Source organism: Natrix helvetica (genome assembly GCF_964273705.1).
Source record: "Natrix helvetica genome assembly, chromosome: Z".
Classification (NCBI taxonomy): Eukaryota; Metazoa; Chordata; class Lepidosauria; order Squamata; family Natricidae; genus Natrix; species Natrix helvetica.
The window spans coordinates 32,188,123-32,208,108 of record NC_138554.1 but is presented as its reverse complement, the minus strand read 5'-3'; the positions used below and the strand labels follow the sequence as shown (position 1 = coordinate 32,208,108).

The 19,986-nt window shown below is 36.3% G+C and overlaps 2 protein-coding genes across 2 annotated transcripts in view; one reads left to right on the top strand and one right to left on the bottom strand.

Annotated features, from left to right (window-relative positions):
• Positions 1–6,437: 6,437 nt before the first annotated feature.
• On the top strand, positions 6,438–7,388 carry LOC309401412 (olfactory receptor 14A16-like; the record flags this gene model as incomplete). Its single annotated transcript, XM_081970479.1, has 1 exon — positions 6,438–7,388. One exon carries the CDS (start codon positions 6,438–6,440, stop codon positions 7,386–7,388), a length of 951 nt encoding a protein of 316 aa, XP_081826605.1.
• A 6,955-nt stretch (positions 7,389–14,343) lies between these two features.
• LOC309401411 (olfactory receptor 14A16-like) overlaps positions 14,344–19,986 on the bottom strand; it is a gene marked incomplete at both ends in the record, with an annotated part of 42,270 nt that continues 36,627 nt past the window's right edge. The window contains one exon of the mRNA XM_081970478.1: positions 14,344–15,010. Coding sequence (XP_081826604.1) covers positions 14,344–15,010 — 667 coding nt within the window. The remainder of the gene's footprint in view (positions 15,011–19,986) is intronic.

Below are 19,986 nucleotides of genomic sequence, written 5' to 3'. Positions count from 1 at the left end.
TATATTAATAGATTTATACACATACATCAGCTCAGAAGAACTGAGAAGTTTAAGTATAAAATTCAGATTCTTAAAGGCTGGCTTAAGTATAAACTATCATTAATCGGAATACATTTTTCATACACCATTAAAAACATTTACAGCTTATAATGTAATTTGTACTTATAAAACATCACATTATTCATGCTACAGAAATGATTGAAGGAAAGAATAGTGGAAAGGGAGAAGAAGATAATGATGTATTCAGAAAGGCAGAAGAAGGAAGAAATGGTAAATTATTAAGGAGAAGAAGAAGACTTGGATTTCCAACTTACAAAAATGTTTTTCACATCTCTTTTGCCCTGTCTCTTTCTTTACTTAGCAGTTTATAATATCAATTTGTTTTCCATTTTCCATTATGTACATCAAGTGGTACATAAATTAACAAATATCTACCTGACCTTCTAATGCAGTAGAGTTATAGGTTTTGTTCACTGATACTGACATTTCTACTCCCTAGAGCTCAGACCAATCCAGCAGAAATTGATGATAACTAATTACCTTACAATGGGGATAAGGGAAAAACCACTTTGCAATTATAGTTTTTTTTGGTGTCTTTAACTGAACTAACTATAAAGGGGTCATATACTAGAAATGATAGAGGGGAAATACTCATTGGTATAAAGGAGCCTCTACAAAAGTTGCCACCAAATTGGGGAAATAATCTATTAAACTGTTTTGCATTGCATTCAATTAAAGTATATATCAGCATGTAATATTTTGTCTTGAATTTGTGTTAAAAATTGGAATGTGTTTCTTAAGTGCACCATTTAAAGGCCATGCTGAAAATCTGTTCTGTTTGAAAAATTGGCAAATTGACTTGACTAGAAGTTGGAAAGTCTTTCATAATTTCCCCCTCCTATGTCCTTTTTTCCTCAAAAATAGATATCACTACATGAGTAATCCTATGTAATTAGGATTGTACTACATGTAGAACAAAGTATAATTAGATGGAAGAACATAGATCAGAAGTGTAAAAGGGGTACTACAATAGCTGGATTAAAAAAAAAACTTTTCCTTGCAATACTTGGAAATGATACTGTGATTTAAAGTCTCAAATCTATAATTTTCAGAAAAATTACTGTGAAAAATTCTACATTCTTTGTGTGAATATGGAAGCAGCTTATGATATTATTTGTGTGTGTGGATATATACTAGGAAACATAATGCACTTATAGGAGACATAATTGTACTTATATTTTTCCAGATAGACCGCTTTCTCAATAGTAATTATATGTGCATGTACTTGAATACCAGCATTTCAAAAATGAACTTGTATATGCATTTCATTCTGAATCATATATGGACTTTATTATGAAGATTCTGTGAAGATACATTATGGTCCTTAGTAAAAACGAGAATGCAATGGGACAAATGCAATGATTGATAAAAAGATCAAGCTTTTGGATAAGTAGAAATTAATTCTTCCTTTAAGAAATTGAAAAGATATAATTGTCCTCCTTCTAAATTGTCCATTTCTTTAAAAAGGAATGCTAATACACTATATTGCCAAAAGTATTCACTCACCCATCCAAATAATCAGAATCGGCTGTTCCAATCACTTCCATGGCCACAAGTGTATAAAATCAAGCACCTAGGCATGGAGACTGTTTTTGCAAACATTTGTGAAAGTATGGGTTGCTCTCAAGAGCTCAGTGAATTCCAGCATGGAACTGTGATAGGATGCCACTTGTGCAACAGATCCAGTCGTGAAATTTCCTCGCTCCTAAATATTCCACAGTTGACTGTCAGCTGTATTATAAGAACGTGGCAGTGTTTGGGAATGACAACAACTCAGCCACAAAGTGGTAGGCCACATAAATTCGTCCAACATCAGTGTGTGACCTCACAAATGCACTTCTGGAAGAATGGTCAAAAATTCCCATAAACACACTCCTAAACCTTGTGGACAGCCTTCCCAGAAGAGTTGAAGCTACTATAGCTGCAAAGGGTGGACCGATGTCATATTAAACCCAATGGATTAGGAATGGGATGTCACTTACAGTAAGTTCATATGCGAGTAAAGGCAGGTGAGCGAATACTTTTGGCAATATAGTGTATCTGTAAATGCCCATTTAATGTTTATTTTCTCCCCAAATGACATGATTTGACATGATTTTTTTATTCCTTATGCTATAAATAAATTAATAAACTGTATGTACCACTTAACTAGCCAAAAAGTCATAATAGCTTACAAAACAGAAAACCACCTTTGCGAACAAAAATATCAGCATCAATAGGCTAACAAAGCTGATATACTTAAAAGGAAGCCATTTAAAAAGCAACATTGATAATGAATCAGTATAACTACATAGAGTTTCTAAGTTGGGCAGTATAATTATTTAATTGGTTGGTTTACACAATCAGCCAGATGATTAAACTGAATCTGTCATTTTTATCCACATATTGAGTCCTTTCCAAGGACCTGGGATTGGTATTGCTATGGGAAAAGATGAGTTTTATTTGTAAATGCAAATGAAGAGGTTGTCAGAAGGATTTCTATAAGAAGGCTTCCCCCCATCAACTCTACAGGTAGTTGCCTGGTTCCAAATTCATTCAATTAGAGATGCAACTTAGACATATTTTTTATTCTTTATGTTATGAACCACATATGTCTTAGAAATAAATAGTAAATAAGGGGATCTCTTTTTGGTTTTCACTTCAACTCAGTTCTGTTATCCCAACTTGAAAGGCTTTTAGACTGTCATCTCTTGCATTCTACTGGGAAAAAAACCCTATCTTTTCCTTTCCAACCATATGCAATTTTTGCCTTTAAACATTTTCTGTAATTATTATTAATAGGATGGGTTATCTGTATACACTTGTTCTGTGCTGAATACATATTCTGCAAATGAACTTAAATATCATAATTAGGATTACTTCAACATATTTTTCAATGAGTTTACACTTAAGTCTGCAACTTGTCAGATTTTGATCAAAAGGCAGATGATTCAGCCACTGAAATTCTGCAGTTGACATCCTTATATAATTTAGGAAAAAAGTACCCAAAATGGAGTGTGCTCTTTTTAAAAACAAAATGCCATGTATTTAGCTAACCAGCTATCTAAGAATGTACTATTTACTAGCTAGCTATTCCATTCTAAAGCAAGTTTTTACGTAGTCATATTTCTTTTCTTTTTTAATAGTTTAATACTTCTCATTTCAGAGTCTGTTTTCAAAATCAATCTATAGCATTACATTATACTGCCAGCAAAAAATATGTATATTTATATAATCACATAATTTAATGACATAATTTAAGCAGTCAATAAAAACCATTCTCCTTAACCTCAAACTAAAAAAAAAAAAACCCTTCCTCAATCGCAGATCAATCTAGCTGGGTGCCTTTAGGCCACTCATGTTCTCTCAACCCAATTCACCTCATAGGGTTGTTATTGTGAGGAGAATAGGATGCAGAAGGAGTATTAGCTAGGTTCACCATCTTGAGTTATTTATGAAAAGAATAGTAAAGGCAGGATTTAAAAAAAGCTAAATAAATATTTTTTTCCAGGAGTAATCATCATAACTTGTATCAGAAGCCAGATTGACATAAAATTCCACATTTTCCAAGCTAATTAATGATGCACATTGGGAGTATGCATTACATACATACTTAAATTTGGATCATAAATAACATATTTTTTAAAAAGATCAATTTTACTTGAAACACTTTGGAATTTCCTCCTATATGTTGTATAATTGAATCCATAGTGCATGACTGTAGAAGGAAATCCATAGATTATTAGAACTTTCTAAGCTTTGTGGCATGTGTGTGTATGTTATGTGAAATATATACATATGATTTAAAAAGATACAGAATATGCAGTGTGTGTGTGTGCGTGTGCGTGCGCGCGCATGCATGTGTGTTTGTATACTGTGTTTCCCTGAAAATAAGACAGGGTCTTATTTTCTTTTGACCCCTGAAATAAGCACTTTGCCTTATTTTGGGGAAGGTTTTAGTATTTTTGAGGTGCAGGAGGCAGTGGGCATATATATATATATATATATATATATATATATATATATATATATATATATATATATATATATATATATATATATATATATATATATACATACATACATACATACATACATACATACATACATACACACACACACACACACACACACACACACACACACACACACACACATATGCAAATATACATATATATGATATAATTTATGCTTGTTCTTCCACTCTGCCAATAGTTCTTGTAAAAAATTGATCTATTTCTAGTATGCATATATGCCCTCGGTATAAATTATTATCTTGATTATTTTAGAATTGCTGTACTTTAAATTTCTTAAATAAGACTTCCCAAGCAGCTGATATGCTTAAACACAATACAGTTCCCCGATGACAATTATTCTGTGCTCTAGAGAAATTCAGCTTGCTATTTAAATGTGAAAATATATTACAAACAATTAAGCTACCGGATAAACATGAGATTTACAACTGTCTATTCTTCAAGGTCAAGAGAAGTATAAAAGAGATTATATTAATTTCTTTTTAAAAAAAACAACAGGTCTAATTGTCACTTTATCAAAGTGCAATTTACCCTTTGTTTTCTTATTTCTTATTTTTCTTATTTTTGAGAAATGCATATATGCACAGTATATATACATATTGTGAGAAACATGAACCGAAATAATATACATTTTCTTTCTGCCATCTCTTTCTTTAGAAATCACAAATTTTCATTTCCTAACAATGAAAAAAACATATGAAACAGACAAATGAATCAGATCTTAGATGCGTTTTGTTACTGGATTGCATTGGACTGGGCTGGAAAAGTATTCATGCAGAGAATCAGTAAGTTATTCCTAAGTCTCCCCCACTCCCATTTAATTAGCTGCTTCTTTAGGTTGCTTTGATATTTTATGTTTCTTCATGGAATGTTAGGAAGCCAAGAAAGGTTCTATTTTGTTCTCATGAAAATTCAGTGAAGCAGGCTAGCCTGTGGGATCATGACAGGCCAAACTGACTGAACTCCACAATCAAGTAGGATCATCTTTGCACACTTAGTCTATTGACTGGCTACAATTGCAAGTTGGGCTTTAGTTCTTGATGCTCATCTAATATTGATCATAATAATTTGATAATGATGATGATACCAACCTATCAAACCATTGGTGCTTAAAATATTAATATGTTTATGCAAAAATTCAAATGTAACAATATATCACTTATTTTCCTCAAACTGGAAGAATTTCTGTCCAAAATGCCGTAGAGAATTATTTTTACCCATTCACAACCAGATAAAAGTATTGGGGCTAACCTGATTTCAGGGCCAAGCTGTGCCATCATGGGGGAGCATTGTATGAGAGGTATTGGCTTTTTCAAAGCAATTATCTGTCCAGAGCCATTATCCTTTGTATAGAATTTTATTGGTCAGATATTACTTCAAACATTCCTTCCATCTTAATTAGTATAGAATAAATCCTCAATAGCTGCAAGAGGATGACTATTAGTCTAAGAAATAAAGATCTCCAGCTATTTAGAGTTGATTTTAAAAAGTGGTTTGGAGCACATAGGAACAAATATCTTTAAATGTTCTTAATTTGATGGTTGAAACTATATATTTCATCACTAATTTCTAATCAGTGATTCTGACAGAGATATAATTTAGGTTCTTCCAATAGACAGTTCCACTAGAATGGGAAAAACTTTTAATTAATTTATTGCCTTCAGTCATTGTTAGCTCTTAGCAACCACAGTTTTTTTCCCCCCAGTGATAATCTGTCCCTAACTTTCAAATCTTCCTATAGTAGTGATTAAAGAGATTTCTCTAATAAGAAAAACACTAAGGATGTGAAGCCTTTCTTTCAGGACCATTTTGGTATTCATATTGATGGTGTTTCACCTTATTTACTTAAAGTGTTTTGCCTTGGGGGTAGATATTGCTAAAGTTCCATACATAGTTTGTCAACATTCCAGTTGTGGCCCCATAGGAAGCCAAAATGTCATCTCTAAAATTCTATGATTATGATTGCATGGCTTTATTTTTTTAAAAAAGCAGTAATGAAATTTGAGGGCTTTTGAGAGATAACCTACTTCCATTTCTACTTTCATCACCGCCAAAATTCCCTGAAATGTTTCAGTGTCATTCTGCGGAAGTTACTTTTCTAGTCAATATTCAGTGGAGATATTTTGGTGGGAACAAGAAGGGGAGCATAACAATTGAGTTCGGAGAAAGTGGGAAGAATGATTTCTTCCCACTATATCTAGAAAGGCTAAACAATGAGTGGGAAATATGGAACTCCCTTGACTCTCCAAATGATCCTATGAGCACATTTTAGTTGTAATACTATAGTAAGTTATTTTAAGCTACTGAACCCATTTTCAATCTGTTTATTTCTCTAGGCACTGTGAAACTATTGCTGTGCACAAAATGTTTCAGAACACATCTGTATCTACATTTTTACTTCTAGAATTCTCAAAGACTTGGGAACTGCAGATTCTTCATTTCACTGTCTTTCTGTTATTATATTTAATAATTGTTACAGGAAACCTTTTAATCATCTCTGCAGTAACATTTGACCAACATCTTCATACACCATTGTATTTCTTCCTGATGAACTTGGCTGTACAGGATATGTGCTCTATTTCAGTTATTCTTCCCAAATCCATGGTCAATTCCCTCCTGAACACCAGAGATATTTCTTATTTTGGATGTGTTGCTCAGGTTCTTTTCTTTTTCTTTTTTATAGCATCAGATTTTTTCCTTCTCACAGTCATGGCATATGACCGGTATATTGCCATCTGTAATCCACTGCACTATGTAATGGTGATGAACAAGCAAGCTTGCACCAGAATGGTTGCTACGGTATGGCTTGCTGGCCTTGCTTATGGGGTTTTACATACCAGTGGAACTTTTGTGATCCCTTTCTGCTCTAATGTGGTAAATCAATTCTTCTGTGAGATCCCCCAGTTACTTAAACTTGCCTGCTCTGACTTATATTTAATTGAAATTGGAGTTGTAGTTGTAAGTGTTGCCATTGGGGTAGGTTGCTGCTGCTTCATTATTGTGACTTATGTACATATCTTCATGACACTCCTTCAAATTCCTTCCATGCAGGGAAGGCGAAAAGCATTTGAAACCTGTCTTCCCCACATCATTGTATTTTCCATGTTTTTATTTACAGGAAGTATTGCTTATTTGCGACCAATCTCTGACACTCCATCATATCTAGACTTGATTTTTACAATGATATATTCAATGCTTCCTCCTCTGCTGAATCCAATTATTTACAGCATGAGAAACAAGGCAATTAAAAAAGCTCTCTCAAAACTATTCAGAGTAAAACACTGTTCTCTGAATACATTATCCAGATTGGATTAGTCATACATCATATGCTTGACTAGTCATATATTATATGTACAACTAATGTATGATGTATGTATTAGTCATGCATCATACATCATTTAATTTGAAGTAGTACATAGCCAGATCTTTATCATTGAAATTGATAAACCTGACATTTTTAAACTTTTAATGTTTTTTAAAATTATTAAGTTTATGATCTGAAAGCAATCATTGATAGAGAGTAGCAGCAAGGATGGTGCTGTAGAATATTATTGTATTTGGATTATGCTTTAGAATATCTTTGTATTTTGAAGCAAAGGCACTAACTGTGAAAAACAGTTAGTTTCAGATGGTCCTGAAACTCAAGTCTTGATGCCCAGCTTTCATTAGGCTTTCTAATTTTAAGAGACGGTACTATGTGTTACTCTGATTCAGAAAATATATATTGTAAGGTTTCTGCCCCCAAATTGTATCCACTAACAATGGATACACTCTCATTTCAGAATAGAAACCCATTAAACTGTTTGACTTTAAATGCTTTATATTGCAATAGAATTATCCACTGATCTTTTTTATGTTTGATCTGCATTTGTTGGTTTTGAAAGAAATAATCATGGGTATCAAAAATGAGAACTAGGGAGATCCATTATGATGTGATGATACAAACTTTGTTCTTTTGTACAAGAATCATGATATTGTATGCAGGTACTTAAGAGACTGAACATAAGCTAGCATACAAGTTTATTTAATTTTTTTTTACATTGTCACAGTTTGTGCTAGATAAGCTGCGGAAATATATTTTATAGACTTTAGTATAAAGAATTATTCTTATATTGTAATAGTAGGTTCCTTAATGCAGAGTTAGCTGAGAATATTTTATGGAGATGATATTTGAAAAATATATAAAAATCATAATGAAAAATTACTTCACATCCTGTGTTTAATTATAAGTGCTAGGAATTATTCTGAGAATCACCTTCCATCTTGCCAGAGGTTTTCTAAGAGATTTTAGGATAGAACCCTTATTTCTTAGAACCAAGAAGCAGTAGACCATAAAATATATTGGATAATGACAAGTATGCAATTGAAAAAAAACAACATATGGAGATGCTTGAAAATGAGGTCCTGGTCTGAAGGCAAAGTTTTGTGCATTTTTCCTGGCAACAAAGGCAGTAGAAAAATCCAGAAATTTGCAATCTCATAGACAAAAAGCCAACAAAATGACAGAAGAAGAGTGTACACAGAGTGACTATCTAACTTGGTATTTACAGCCTTTACTACTTTCCCCCCTTTCATTTAATAATGTCATATTATCAGATACTGCTTGGGCAGGTCCCTGCATTTTTCGGCAAACTTTTTCAAAAGTAGTTTGCCATTGTCTACTTCCTAGAGCTGAGAGAGAGACTGGTTCAAGGTCACTCAATCGGCTTTTTGACTAAGACAGGACTACAACTAGAGGTGGGTTGCTCCTGGTTTGGCCTGGATCAGGTGAACTGGTAATAGCAGTTGCAGGATGCTTCATCCACCTGCCTGGATGCTTCTGTGCATGCACAAGAATGCAAGCATGTGCATGTGCAAGAGTGAACCAGTAGTAAAAAAAATGGAAACCCATCACTGACTAGAACTCCTGATCTCCCCATTTCTAGCCTGATGTCTGAACGACTACACCACAGTGTTCCTTTCTTCATTGTACACAGTAGTAATTATTTGTACCCACAACTCCGATCGCATTTTAAGCCCAAGCCTGAAGATGGCAAGTGAGATCTTGCTGAAACATTGCCAAGAAAATTTCAATCCTACACGGGAAAAGACCCAAATACAACAAAACCAGCATATAAAACTCTGTGTGTGTGTGTGTGTGTGTGTGTGTGTTGTATTTGTGCTGATAAATAAATAAAGGGAGACTAGTATAGATCCATTTCAAGCTATTTAGCTCTCATCAGCTAGCCATACCCTTAGCCACATAAAAAGGCAACATTAAAAATAAAAATATGGTTTTTATATAGATAGATACACACACACACACACACACACACGTGTGTGTGTGTGTGTGTGTGTTGTATTTGTACTGATAAATAAATAAAGGGAGACTAGTATAGATCTATTTCAAGCTAATTAGCTCTCATCAGCTAGCCATACCCTTACTGGGATTTGAACCTGGGCTGTATTACATCTTAGGCAGGAGTCTTAGCCACTAAGCCACAGGCTCGCCTCCTTATCAGTTACCAGGGAAATAGGTATGTACAGCTTGTGGTGACTGACAATGGGCCCCAGTTCACATCGGCACCCTTCCAGTTGCTTTTAGGCCAGCATGGTATACGACACACCCTGACGGCCCTGTTCCACCCAGCCGGAAATGGCCTGGCAGAATGAACTGTCCAGTCGGCTAAGGAGGCATTGGACTGCCTGGAGCTAGGGAATTGGCACGACAAACTGTCCCAATACCTCCTGGCACAGCATACATAACCCCGTGCCCAATCACCAAGCCAAGTCCCACAGAATGGCTTGTAGGTCATCGGCTCTGGACAACCCTGGACCAGCTACACCCTGGTTATGCAGCAGAGAAAAGCCCCCTCACAGGCAATTCCACACAGGTCTTTAATGTGGGAGACCCAGTCTACGCCCAAAACTATGGGGCTAAACCAGTGATGGTGAACTTTTTTGGCTCGCGTGCCACAAGGGGGGAGCGCAGGGGGATCGAGTGCGGGCGTGCCGCACCCATAATGCAACACGTGACCCCCCAGTGTGCATGCGTGCACAATGCGCGACACCCCCCATTTTTACATGCTTTTTTCGCCCTCCCCAGGCTCCAGGGGCTTTATAGGAGCCTGGGGAGGGCGAAAAGAGCCTCCCCCGACCCTCCCGAGGCCCTCTGGAGGATTCAGGGACCGTCCAGAGGCTTCCGTGAAGCCTTCGGAGTGCTTAAAACCACCCTCTGAACAAACCGGAAGTGACTTCCGGGTTGGTTGGAGGGTGGTTTTAAGTGCTCCGAAGGCATCAGGGAAGCCTCGGACGGTCCCTGAAGCCTTCGGAGTGCTTAAAACCACCCTCCGAACAAACCAGAAGTGACTTCCGGGTTGCTCGGAGGGTCGTTTTAAGCGCTCTGAAGGCATCAGGGAAGCCTCGGACGGTCCCTGAAGCCTTCGGAGCGCTTAAAACCACCCTCCGAACAAACCAGAAGTGACTTCCGGGTTGCTTGGAGAGTCGTTTTAAGCGTTCTGAAGGCATCAGGGAAGCCTCGGACAGTCCCTGAACCCTTTGGAATGCTTAAAACCACCCACCGAGCAAACCGGAAGTGACTTCCGGGTTGCTCGGAGGGTCGTTTTAAATGCTCCGAAGGCATTGGGGAAGCCTCGGACGGTCCCTGAAGTCTTCGGAATGCTTAAAACGAGCAGGGGCTTTATAGGAGCCTGGGGAGGGCGAAAAGAGCCTCCCCCGACCCTCCCGAGGCCCTCTGGAGGATTCAGGGACCGTCCAGAGGCTTCCGTGAAGCCTTCGGAGTGCTTAAAACCACCCTCTGAACAAACCGGTGATGGGCGAATGTGGTGCTGACACATCAACCAGCTCAGATGGTGAGCCACCAGCACAGCAGACCAACACCCAGTGCAGCCCCAATCCTGCCCCGGGGAACTAATATCGACAGAGGTTGTTCCAGCACAGGGAGAGCTGCATGCAACACCCCCCACCAATGTGTTCTTGTTGCCAGGCTTACCTGAGAATCTAGTCAGTCCTGTGGCGGTCAAGTTTCCTGCCGACTCAGCTGTGCAGTCTCCTGATGTTCCACAGGACTCTCCACCAACGGCTCCTCCTTTGGCCACCGCCCCTGAACTAAGGCGATCTGGGTGGAGCCGACGTCGGCTGGCATATTTGGCTGACTATGCATATGCTAACTGGGAGGAGAGGGGTGTTAAGTCCTCGAGGCTATGATGCCATTGACTATCATTGCCGGCCCCTGATTGGTTGAGACCTGAGCAGCCAGCTGGCGGGAGAATGCAGCCATTCTATTGGTTCAGTGTCTGACAGCTCTAGTATAAAAAGGGCTGTCAGCTGTCAAATGTTGCTGTTTGCCAGGTCGAGATTTGCCTTATATTTTGCCGTGTTATATTGTGAATAAAGGTTGTGTAGCTTCAACCTGCCTTGCCTCAGTTCCTGTCTGCCTCGTTCTCCCTACAGAACACATAAATACATACATAAATACAGTGTTTCCCCGAAAATAAGTCAGGGTCTTATATTTTTTGACCCACTAAACATGGCCTTGGACTTATTAAAGTGGGAGGGCTTGCCTGCAGCCACAATGACCTAAGTTCTCCTTGCACAGATGCAGAGAAGGCTTCAGGTAGAGCATTTGGGGGATGTGCGTCTGTGCTGAGATCCCAAGGAAAGAACGATTGGCAGGAAAAGGGGAGGGATTTTGCCTCCGCTCCTTCCGGCAAAAACTGAAGACCCACCTGTTCCGATTAGCAGGCCTGGCATAATTCAACTGTCCCTCCTGGCAAATGTATTATATCTGGTTATTTTAGGGGCTTTTTAATTTACTGTATTTGTTTTTAGGGGTTTGAATTTATTTTATATCTGCTTTGTACAGTTCTTTTAACTACATTTTAACTTCCTCCATGTCAATTGTCAACTGTACATATTTAATTTAATTTTATTGTATCCTGTTATATTTTGTATGAACTGTACACCGCCCCGAGTCCCTTGCGGGAGAGGGGGCGGTCTAGAAGCATTAAATATTATTATTATTATTATTATTATTATTATTATTATTATTATTATTATTATTATTATTATTATCCTGTTCTGAATTTGTTGTGAGCTTCAGAACAGGGTAAGAGGAAGGAAAATCTCCCCTCCCCATTTTCAAGCCATTCGCAAAAATGCCTCATTCCGAGCCTTCAATCCTGCAATCCTTGAATATGCTGAAGGCTCGAAATGGAACATTTTTGGAAACCATTTGAAAATATGGAGGGGGATATTCCTGCCTCTCCCAGTTCTGAAGGTCACAGATTGAAAACAGGATAAAAGACAAAATCCTCCCTCCCACATGTCTTCAATCCTGCAATCCTGGATAATGTGAAGGCTTGGAATGTGGCTTTTTTCAAACCTCTTGAAAATGGGGAGGGAGGATTTTGTCTCTTATCCTGTTCTCAGTCTGTGCTGATGTTCAGAACAGTGGGAGAGGCAGGAATATTTCCCTCCCCATTTTCAAGCCATTTGCAAAAACGCCCCATTTTGTGCCTTCAATGTGAATATGCAGGTGAGAAGCGAACTCTTGTAGGCATTAAAATCCATACACTTGGAATATCAGAAGAAGCCCTGCGAAGAGACTCTGCTGCCGAAGTGCAGGAAATCCCCCCCCCCAACCTGCAGATCGTCCTTTCAAAGAGGAGTTTCACTAGGACAAAGAGGTGGCTAAAGGTGGCGTTTGTGTAGCCTTCATCCTGGTGAAACTCCTCTTTGAAAGGACGATCTGCAGGTGGGGGGGGGATTTCTTCCACTTCGGCAGCAGCATCTCCTCGCATGGCTTCTTCTGATGTCCCAGATGGATTGATTTCCATGCCTTCTGTTCCGTGGATGGAATTGCAAACTGTGACTGTCACCGTTAGGCAAGGAGGGCATGAGGCATTTGGGTTGTGTTGCTTGGCCTCTGGTTTCTTTTGCAGCCACAATTGGCTGCCAAAGTGACCCGCATTTGCTGGGGCAGAGGCCTGAGCAGCACCCGCAAATCAGCTGTTTTGTGAATGGAGTGGCCCAGCGGATCCGATTAAGGGACCAAGAAGCCCTGAGGTGACCGGGGAAGGGAAGGGCTGCCCCCTGTTCTGGCTAAACCCATCCCTTCACTAGGGCTTATTTTCAGGGGAGGGTTTATATTTTTGCCCACCGCGAAAATCTGGCATGGCTTTAATTTCAGGAAATGTCATATTTTGGGGAAAACACGGTACATACATACATACATACATACACACACACACACACACACACACACACACAAACACAACTTTATCAATAATATTTAAGATAGAAAATTATATGGTAGTAAATGTTAGATGTTCCAGAAAACAGAAACAACATTCAGATGTGCTGGATACATGGGGAAAAAAGCCCTCAAAAGGATTGAAAAGAAATCTAGAGTATAATACAGAAATCTTAGAAACTAAATTTGAAAGGAAACCATATTTTTTCTCACTAAGAATTTTTTTAGAAAAATGCATCAAGAAATATAATATTTTAATAAGATATATCCTTACAATAGCAAGCATAAAATTTTGTTCACTGTTGGAATTCCAACAATATCAATCTTTCTATTAGAAAGTTCTAATAATCTATGGATTTCCTTCTACAGTCATGCACTATGGATTCAGCTATACAGTATAGAGATCAATCCAAAGCACATTGAAAATGTTTCCTCAAATGGGAACGTAACATTTGCAACCAAATCATCAAGCTCAGAGCTCAAACCAACAATATAACTACCAACCCAAGCTACTAATATTCAAAGACATTTTATAGTTGATTATATATAAGGCACTTGTTTGGAACAATTGAAAACAGCTATATCTTTTCTACGTTTCTGATATTTTTTATGTTCAGCTACATGATCCCAGGAAAATGTGCAATTGTTTGAAGAATTGCTGACCAGTGTTTCTTGATTGCCTCATATATTCTGAAATATTCTAAAAATGAATCAATAAAAAATAGAAAGCACAATGTGACAATGTAGTGTATCCCTACATTGAAATGTAGGAATACACATTGAAGAGTGTGTTCCTACATTTATTTTCTTACTTGTGAAGTAATAGGTAGAAGAGAAAAAATAAGGTTTTATTTGTTTTATTAAAAAAATGAAAAGTAATATTCAATTTGCTTTATTGTCAAATTTTATTATTATAACTTTCCAACTTAATATAACAAGCTGTGACATTGTGGGATGGCATTTACCTAATCCTATGCTTCAGTTTTATATTCTAAATGTGCTCCTAATATTTCCCATTTATATAAGTGACCTCAGAGCAAAAATTCTTGACAGAGCAATATTAATGTCATTGTTTCTCAAGCTATAGATTAATGGATTCATCATGGGTGGAATAATGGAATACATTACTGTAATGGCAAAATCAGAGTGTTGCGGTTTCTCTGATATAGGATGCAGATAAGCAAAGCAGCCAGTAAACAAAAAAATGGCAAAGACGATTATATGTGGCAGGCAAGTAGAGAAAGCCTTTTTTCTTCCTTGGACAGAAGGAATTCTTAGGACAGCAAGGAAGATCTCCACATAAGTAACAACAATGAAGACAAAACAACCAAATGCTAATGTAATGCTAAATGCTACAACTCTAATTTCAGTTGTATATAAATCTGAACATGCAATCTTCAGTAAATGTGGGATTTCACAATAAAACTGATTGATAATATTAGAGCAGAAAGGGGTAAGAAAAGTCCCAGTGGTGTTTAATATAGCATTGAACAAGCTGGCAATCCACACGCTGCCAACCATTTGGGTGCAGGCCTTCCTGTTCATTATCATTTCATATTGTAAAGGATTGCAGATAGCAACATACCGATCAAATGCCATGACAGTAAGAAGAGAAATATCAGAGTCTACAAAGAATAAAAATAAAAGAACTTGAGTTACACACTCAGAATAAGAAATTGATCGTCTGTTCATAAATGAATTGAAAATGGATTTGGGAATAATAACTGAAACTGAACCAATGTTCTGCAGGGCTAAATTCATTAGGAAGAGGTACATTGGTGTGTGAAGGTGAGAATCAAAAATGATTGCAGAGATAATCACGAAGTTCCCAGTTAGTGTAATTAAATACAAAATCAAAAATACAGAGGCATAAATAATCTGAAATTCCCGAATGTTTGATAATTCCAGGAGAAGAAATATAGATGTGTTGTTATCCATTTTTGGTCACAAAGATCACAACCTTAAAAGAAAAGAAAAAAGCACTGTTAAGATAATTTCCATTCATTTTCATTTGGAGAAGTTTTGTATGATTTCCATGAAGATCAAAATACATGTTGATCTTTCCAGTTTGGATAATTGTTTGTAAGCATAAATATTACATCCATATTACTTTAATTTTCTTGTATTAATTTAATGTTCCAGGGTACGGTATCAGTTGTGACTCTTCAGTAAGGAAACATGCAATCAAAATAATCATAGGCTAGAATTTTTTTAAATCACATTTATACATAAGTGAAATGAATTTACAAGACATTAAAATAACAGTGAGACAGAAAAATGGAAGAAATATTTCTTACGGTTGGTTGAACAGTCAACCAGAAACCTATTGAATCCTTCCAAGGACGTGGGATGATGATGATGACAACAATAAGGATGATGGTGATGATAATTGATGGCACATTGTATCTCTTGCATTTGATTTGTATTTAAATTGCCTTCTGATCGATCATTGTTAAAATGTATACACCTCAATACATGTAAGCAGCTTTCTTTTTTCTGCCTGTCATCTCAAAAAGTAAATATATATTCTTTTGCTATAATACATAGCAAAAATAAAAGGTGGAAAAATTGAGAAAGACACAGGAATAAATGGATAAATATCTTTAGAATATGAAGGATGGAAAAACAGCAAAATGGAGGAGATCATTGCTTACTTTCTTCATTAATTCTCATTTTAGATTTATTGTGTATTTATCTGTTACTTGAACTTCTTTTATTTCTCGCATGAAACTTTAAAGATTTTTCTGATAGCTTTACCAAGTCTTCTTTAGCTTTGCAGAAACATATTTAGTCCCCAGGAGTCATGCACTGCTCATGAGAGGAACCTCTAAGGTCTTCTCACTTCCCCTTGACTTTTTATTTTGTTTCCCTAATTAACTTAATAAACTAAAAAAAAACCACAAGAACCCATATAATTTAGGAATAGTTATGCCTGTCTAAAGATTAAATTGGAGATTTTTTGAATTGAAAGTTAAACATATCTTTATTATGTATATATTTTTCATATACCACAGGAACTATTGTTTAATGACATGTATGTTTGGAGAAAGAAAAATGAAATCAGTCCATTAAAGTTCTCCATAATCTGAAAGTCACTTATCTCCTTAGCAGAGTAAATTTCCAGTACACTATAATGTAAATTGCTTGAAAATATAACTCCAAACTGTGAGGTGTCTATACAATCTTACCATAAGCAAATAGAGATGGATCTTCTCCAGAGCGTGCTTTAATGCCCTTACATTAGATCTACTGGCATGAAGATTTCATGGGGCTCTTTATTTGCAAAGACTTAGGCCTTGTACATCTAGGGAGTAGAAACACCCACTCATACAGTGTTCTTTTTATGATGTCCCAAGATTTGCACTTCTCTCCCAATCATTTCCAAATTTGAGAGTCATACTGATAAAACTATATGTTTATTACTTTTTAAGGTATTCTAACTCATGATTCAAGTGTCAGGTGGCCAATACCTACATCAAATTATATAACTGTGCAAAAATATAATTAGACATGTTCTTTTATTGTTGTATCATTTCCCTCCAGTAATAAATTGTTATATTAAATAACATGGACAAGCCTCTTTTCAGTGAACACAATACAACTATAATGATATTGGCCTTTTAAAAGATTAACAAATTAACTAAAACTTGTTAAGTTTATTTTAATTATTATATGAGTAATCTTCAATTAAATTCATAGTCAGAAATTGGTAAAAAAAATATCATTCAAGTCCTAAACAATGATTTAGGAATTATTAAGGCAAGATTTCAGGATATAAGCAATTTAAAAAAGGATATTTTTTTGTAAAATTAAATTGTTCAAGTCTGATAAATTCAAAATGTCCAAATATTATGGGTGTGATTTAGCTATTGCTCAGGGCACTAATTACAACTGGTTCAATAATTATTTTCTTTTGAATTGAATAATATTTTTGTCCGAATAATTTTGGAATTTCCAGTTTACATTTTCTTTTCTTTTTAAATATATTTTTATTGTTTTTATATTTAAAATAGTGCAGCGCAGCGAAGCCATTATGGCCATACAAACACGGTATATACACATAATCTCATCCATCTGTTGTCAATCTACTTAGTACATTATCCATCTTTCTATCCAATCATATTATTTACAATTTGTTCCAGTCTTGTCACCTTGTCTTATACCAATAATAAAATCTGTTCCAAACTTCATAATATTCCAAATCTCCTTTATTTTTTTAATTGTAGAGTAAGCCTATCTGCTTCCACACAGGCCAATATTTTTCTAGTTATGTTTAACTCTGTTGGGATAATTTATTTTTTCCAATACTGCAGGTAGTATTTGTGCTGCAGTCAATACATGGATAACTAAATAAAGCACATCCTTCTTATACCCCTTTGGTATTATGCCTAGGAGGAAAAGTTCTGGTTTGAACAGAATTTGCTCTCCCACCATTTGTTCCAGCCATAATTGTACCATTCTTCAATATATTTTTGCCTCGTTGCATGTCCACCACATGTGGAAAAAATGCCTGGTGTTTTTTTGCACTTCCAACAATTTGGACCCAAACCTTTAAACATTTTGGAGAGCCATGCTGTGGGAAGATGCAGTTTACATTTTCTGATGTACATATTTCCTGACTGTTATCGGAAACTGACAATGACATGTGTTGCATTGGACCTAGGAAGAAGTGAAATAATGAACTGTTCGGTCATTGAAATATCTTTTAACTTTCTTGAGATATAATCAGATTAGACGAGGGTGTCAAACTCAATTTCACTGAGGTCTGCATCAGGGTTGTGTTTGATCTCAGGAGGCTAGGGTGTGGGTGGCCTGGGTGATCGTGGCTAGTTCTATATCATTCATGTTGTAGGGGCACATCTCTCCCGAGCTCCATTTTCCATGGCAAGGCACTGCGGGATGGTCCTTCACTGTTTCCAGAGGATACTGAGAGCCCGTGCACCCTGTGGGCTGGATCTGGATTGCAGGCCTTGTGTTTGACATCCCTGGATTAGATTATAATATATGTTGTTTGACTGACATGTATCAAGGATATTCAGTGTTAGACATTAGAAATATATGTGGGTCAGTATTAATGTAATTTATGCAGAGACCAGGAGAAAGAGCTTGACTTTTGGAATAACAATGTACAGACATCTGGATTCTAAGGAGAGGAAAGTAGTTTTGATACCCTTCATCATGTATGTAGCCTCTATGGGAAAAACAAACTAACTAGATCATTATATAAAATACAGAAAATCTTGTAATCTATTTCAGTTCATTCCCATTTTTGTTTTCCTTGAAGAAAACCTCATGAGAGACATGATTTCATTTCCATAAATATCTTAAATAAACTTCCTAAATAAAAATAATGAGTTATGAGCTGTAGGGGCAGAGGGGAGGAAAGCTAGGATCATACACACAGAGTGAAAAGACAGTGCTGTTTATTGAAAATAGTGCAGAGTATATTTATAAGACTTGAGGTGTATAAATATTTTTATACATAAACATTTGTGTTTCTCTCTGCATGTGTATGTCTACTAAATATAAATATGTATGCTAATGCTTTATTTAATTTAAGGATTAGAATTTAATTAAATAACTTAATTATTACTATTGACAACTACTACTTCTGCACACACACACATCAATGAGCTTATGACTGAACTACTAGTAGTAGTACTATTACTATTGCTACTAGTAGTAGTACTACTACTACAAAAGGACAAAGATTGAATAATATTTCTGTCCAAATAATTTTGGGATTTTGAGTTTACTTTTTCTCAGATGCTTATTTCCCAATCTATTACTGGAAACTGAAAATGACATTCTTTGTACTGGACATAGAAAGAAGCATTATGAAGTTAATGATTTATGTAGAAAGCTTGAGTTTCAGAATAATAATGTGCAGCTATCTGGGTCCAAAAAGGAAAAACTGTTTCTATACTTGCTCATGTATATAGGTCCTATTGAATTCACACAGAATATACACAGAATTGAACACATATGCACAGAGATAATAAGTGAAAAATCCTGTTTATTACTATACATAGTACAAAATATATTTGTAAGAATTTATCTGTACAAATCTACATATGTAATGTATATAAAACCATTTATCTGGGTGTGTGTATGCACGTGTGCTTGCGTGCATGTATGTATGTGGTAAATAAGTATAACATCAATATTGAGAATTTAATTAACATTCTAACAGTTGGTTTATGATACAAAAAAGGTTCACTGCTAATTTCTTCCTCCATATTACTTACCAATAGTCTTAGGAATGTTAACAATCTCTCCATTATTACCAGCACCTAAGACAAATGGAAATTGTTCTACCACCATCTAGAATTGAGGGTCACATGTCTTTCTACTGGCTGTTCTTTGGCTCTTCTTTCACTTCAGTGACCTTAGGGATCTTCTTGCTCCTTCTCATTGGCAATTGATCTTTTGGCTTCTATATCAACCAGCCATGGCTTCCTCTGCTGTAACCTTTGTCCATTCACTTCTCATTCCAACAGCTTCTCTTGTCACATTTAGAAGACTCCCATCCTCTTTCTTTGTTTACCTGCTGTAGCTTATTTTATCATTTTCTTTGGAAATGCCAGCTGCATGCCAGCTTATAGGGATTCTAATTTAAACTTTGCTTCACATTTTCTTTAAATGTCTATCTGGACAGCT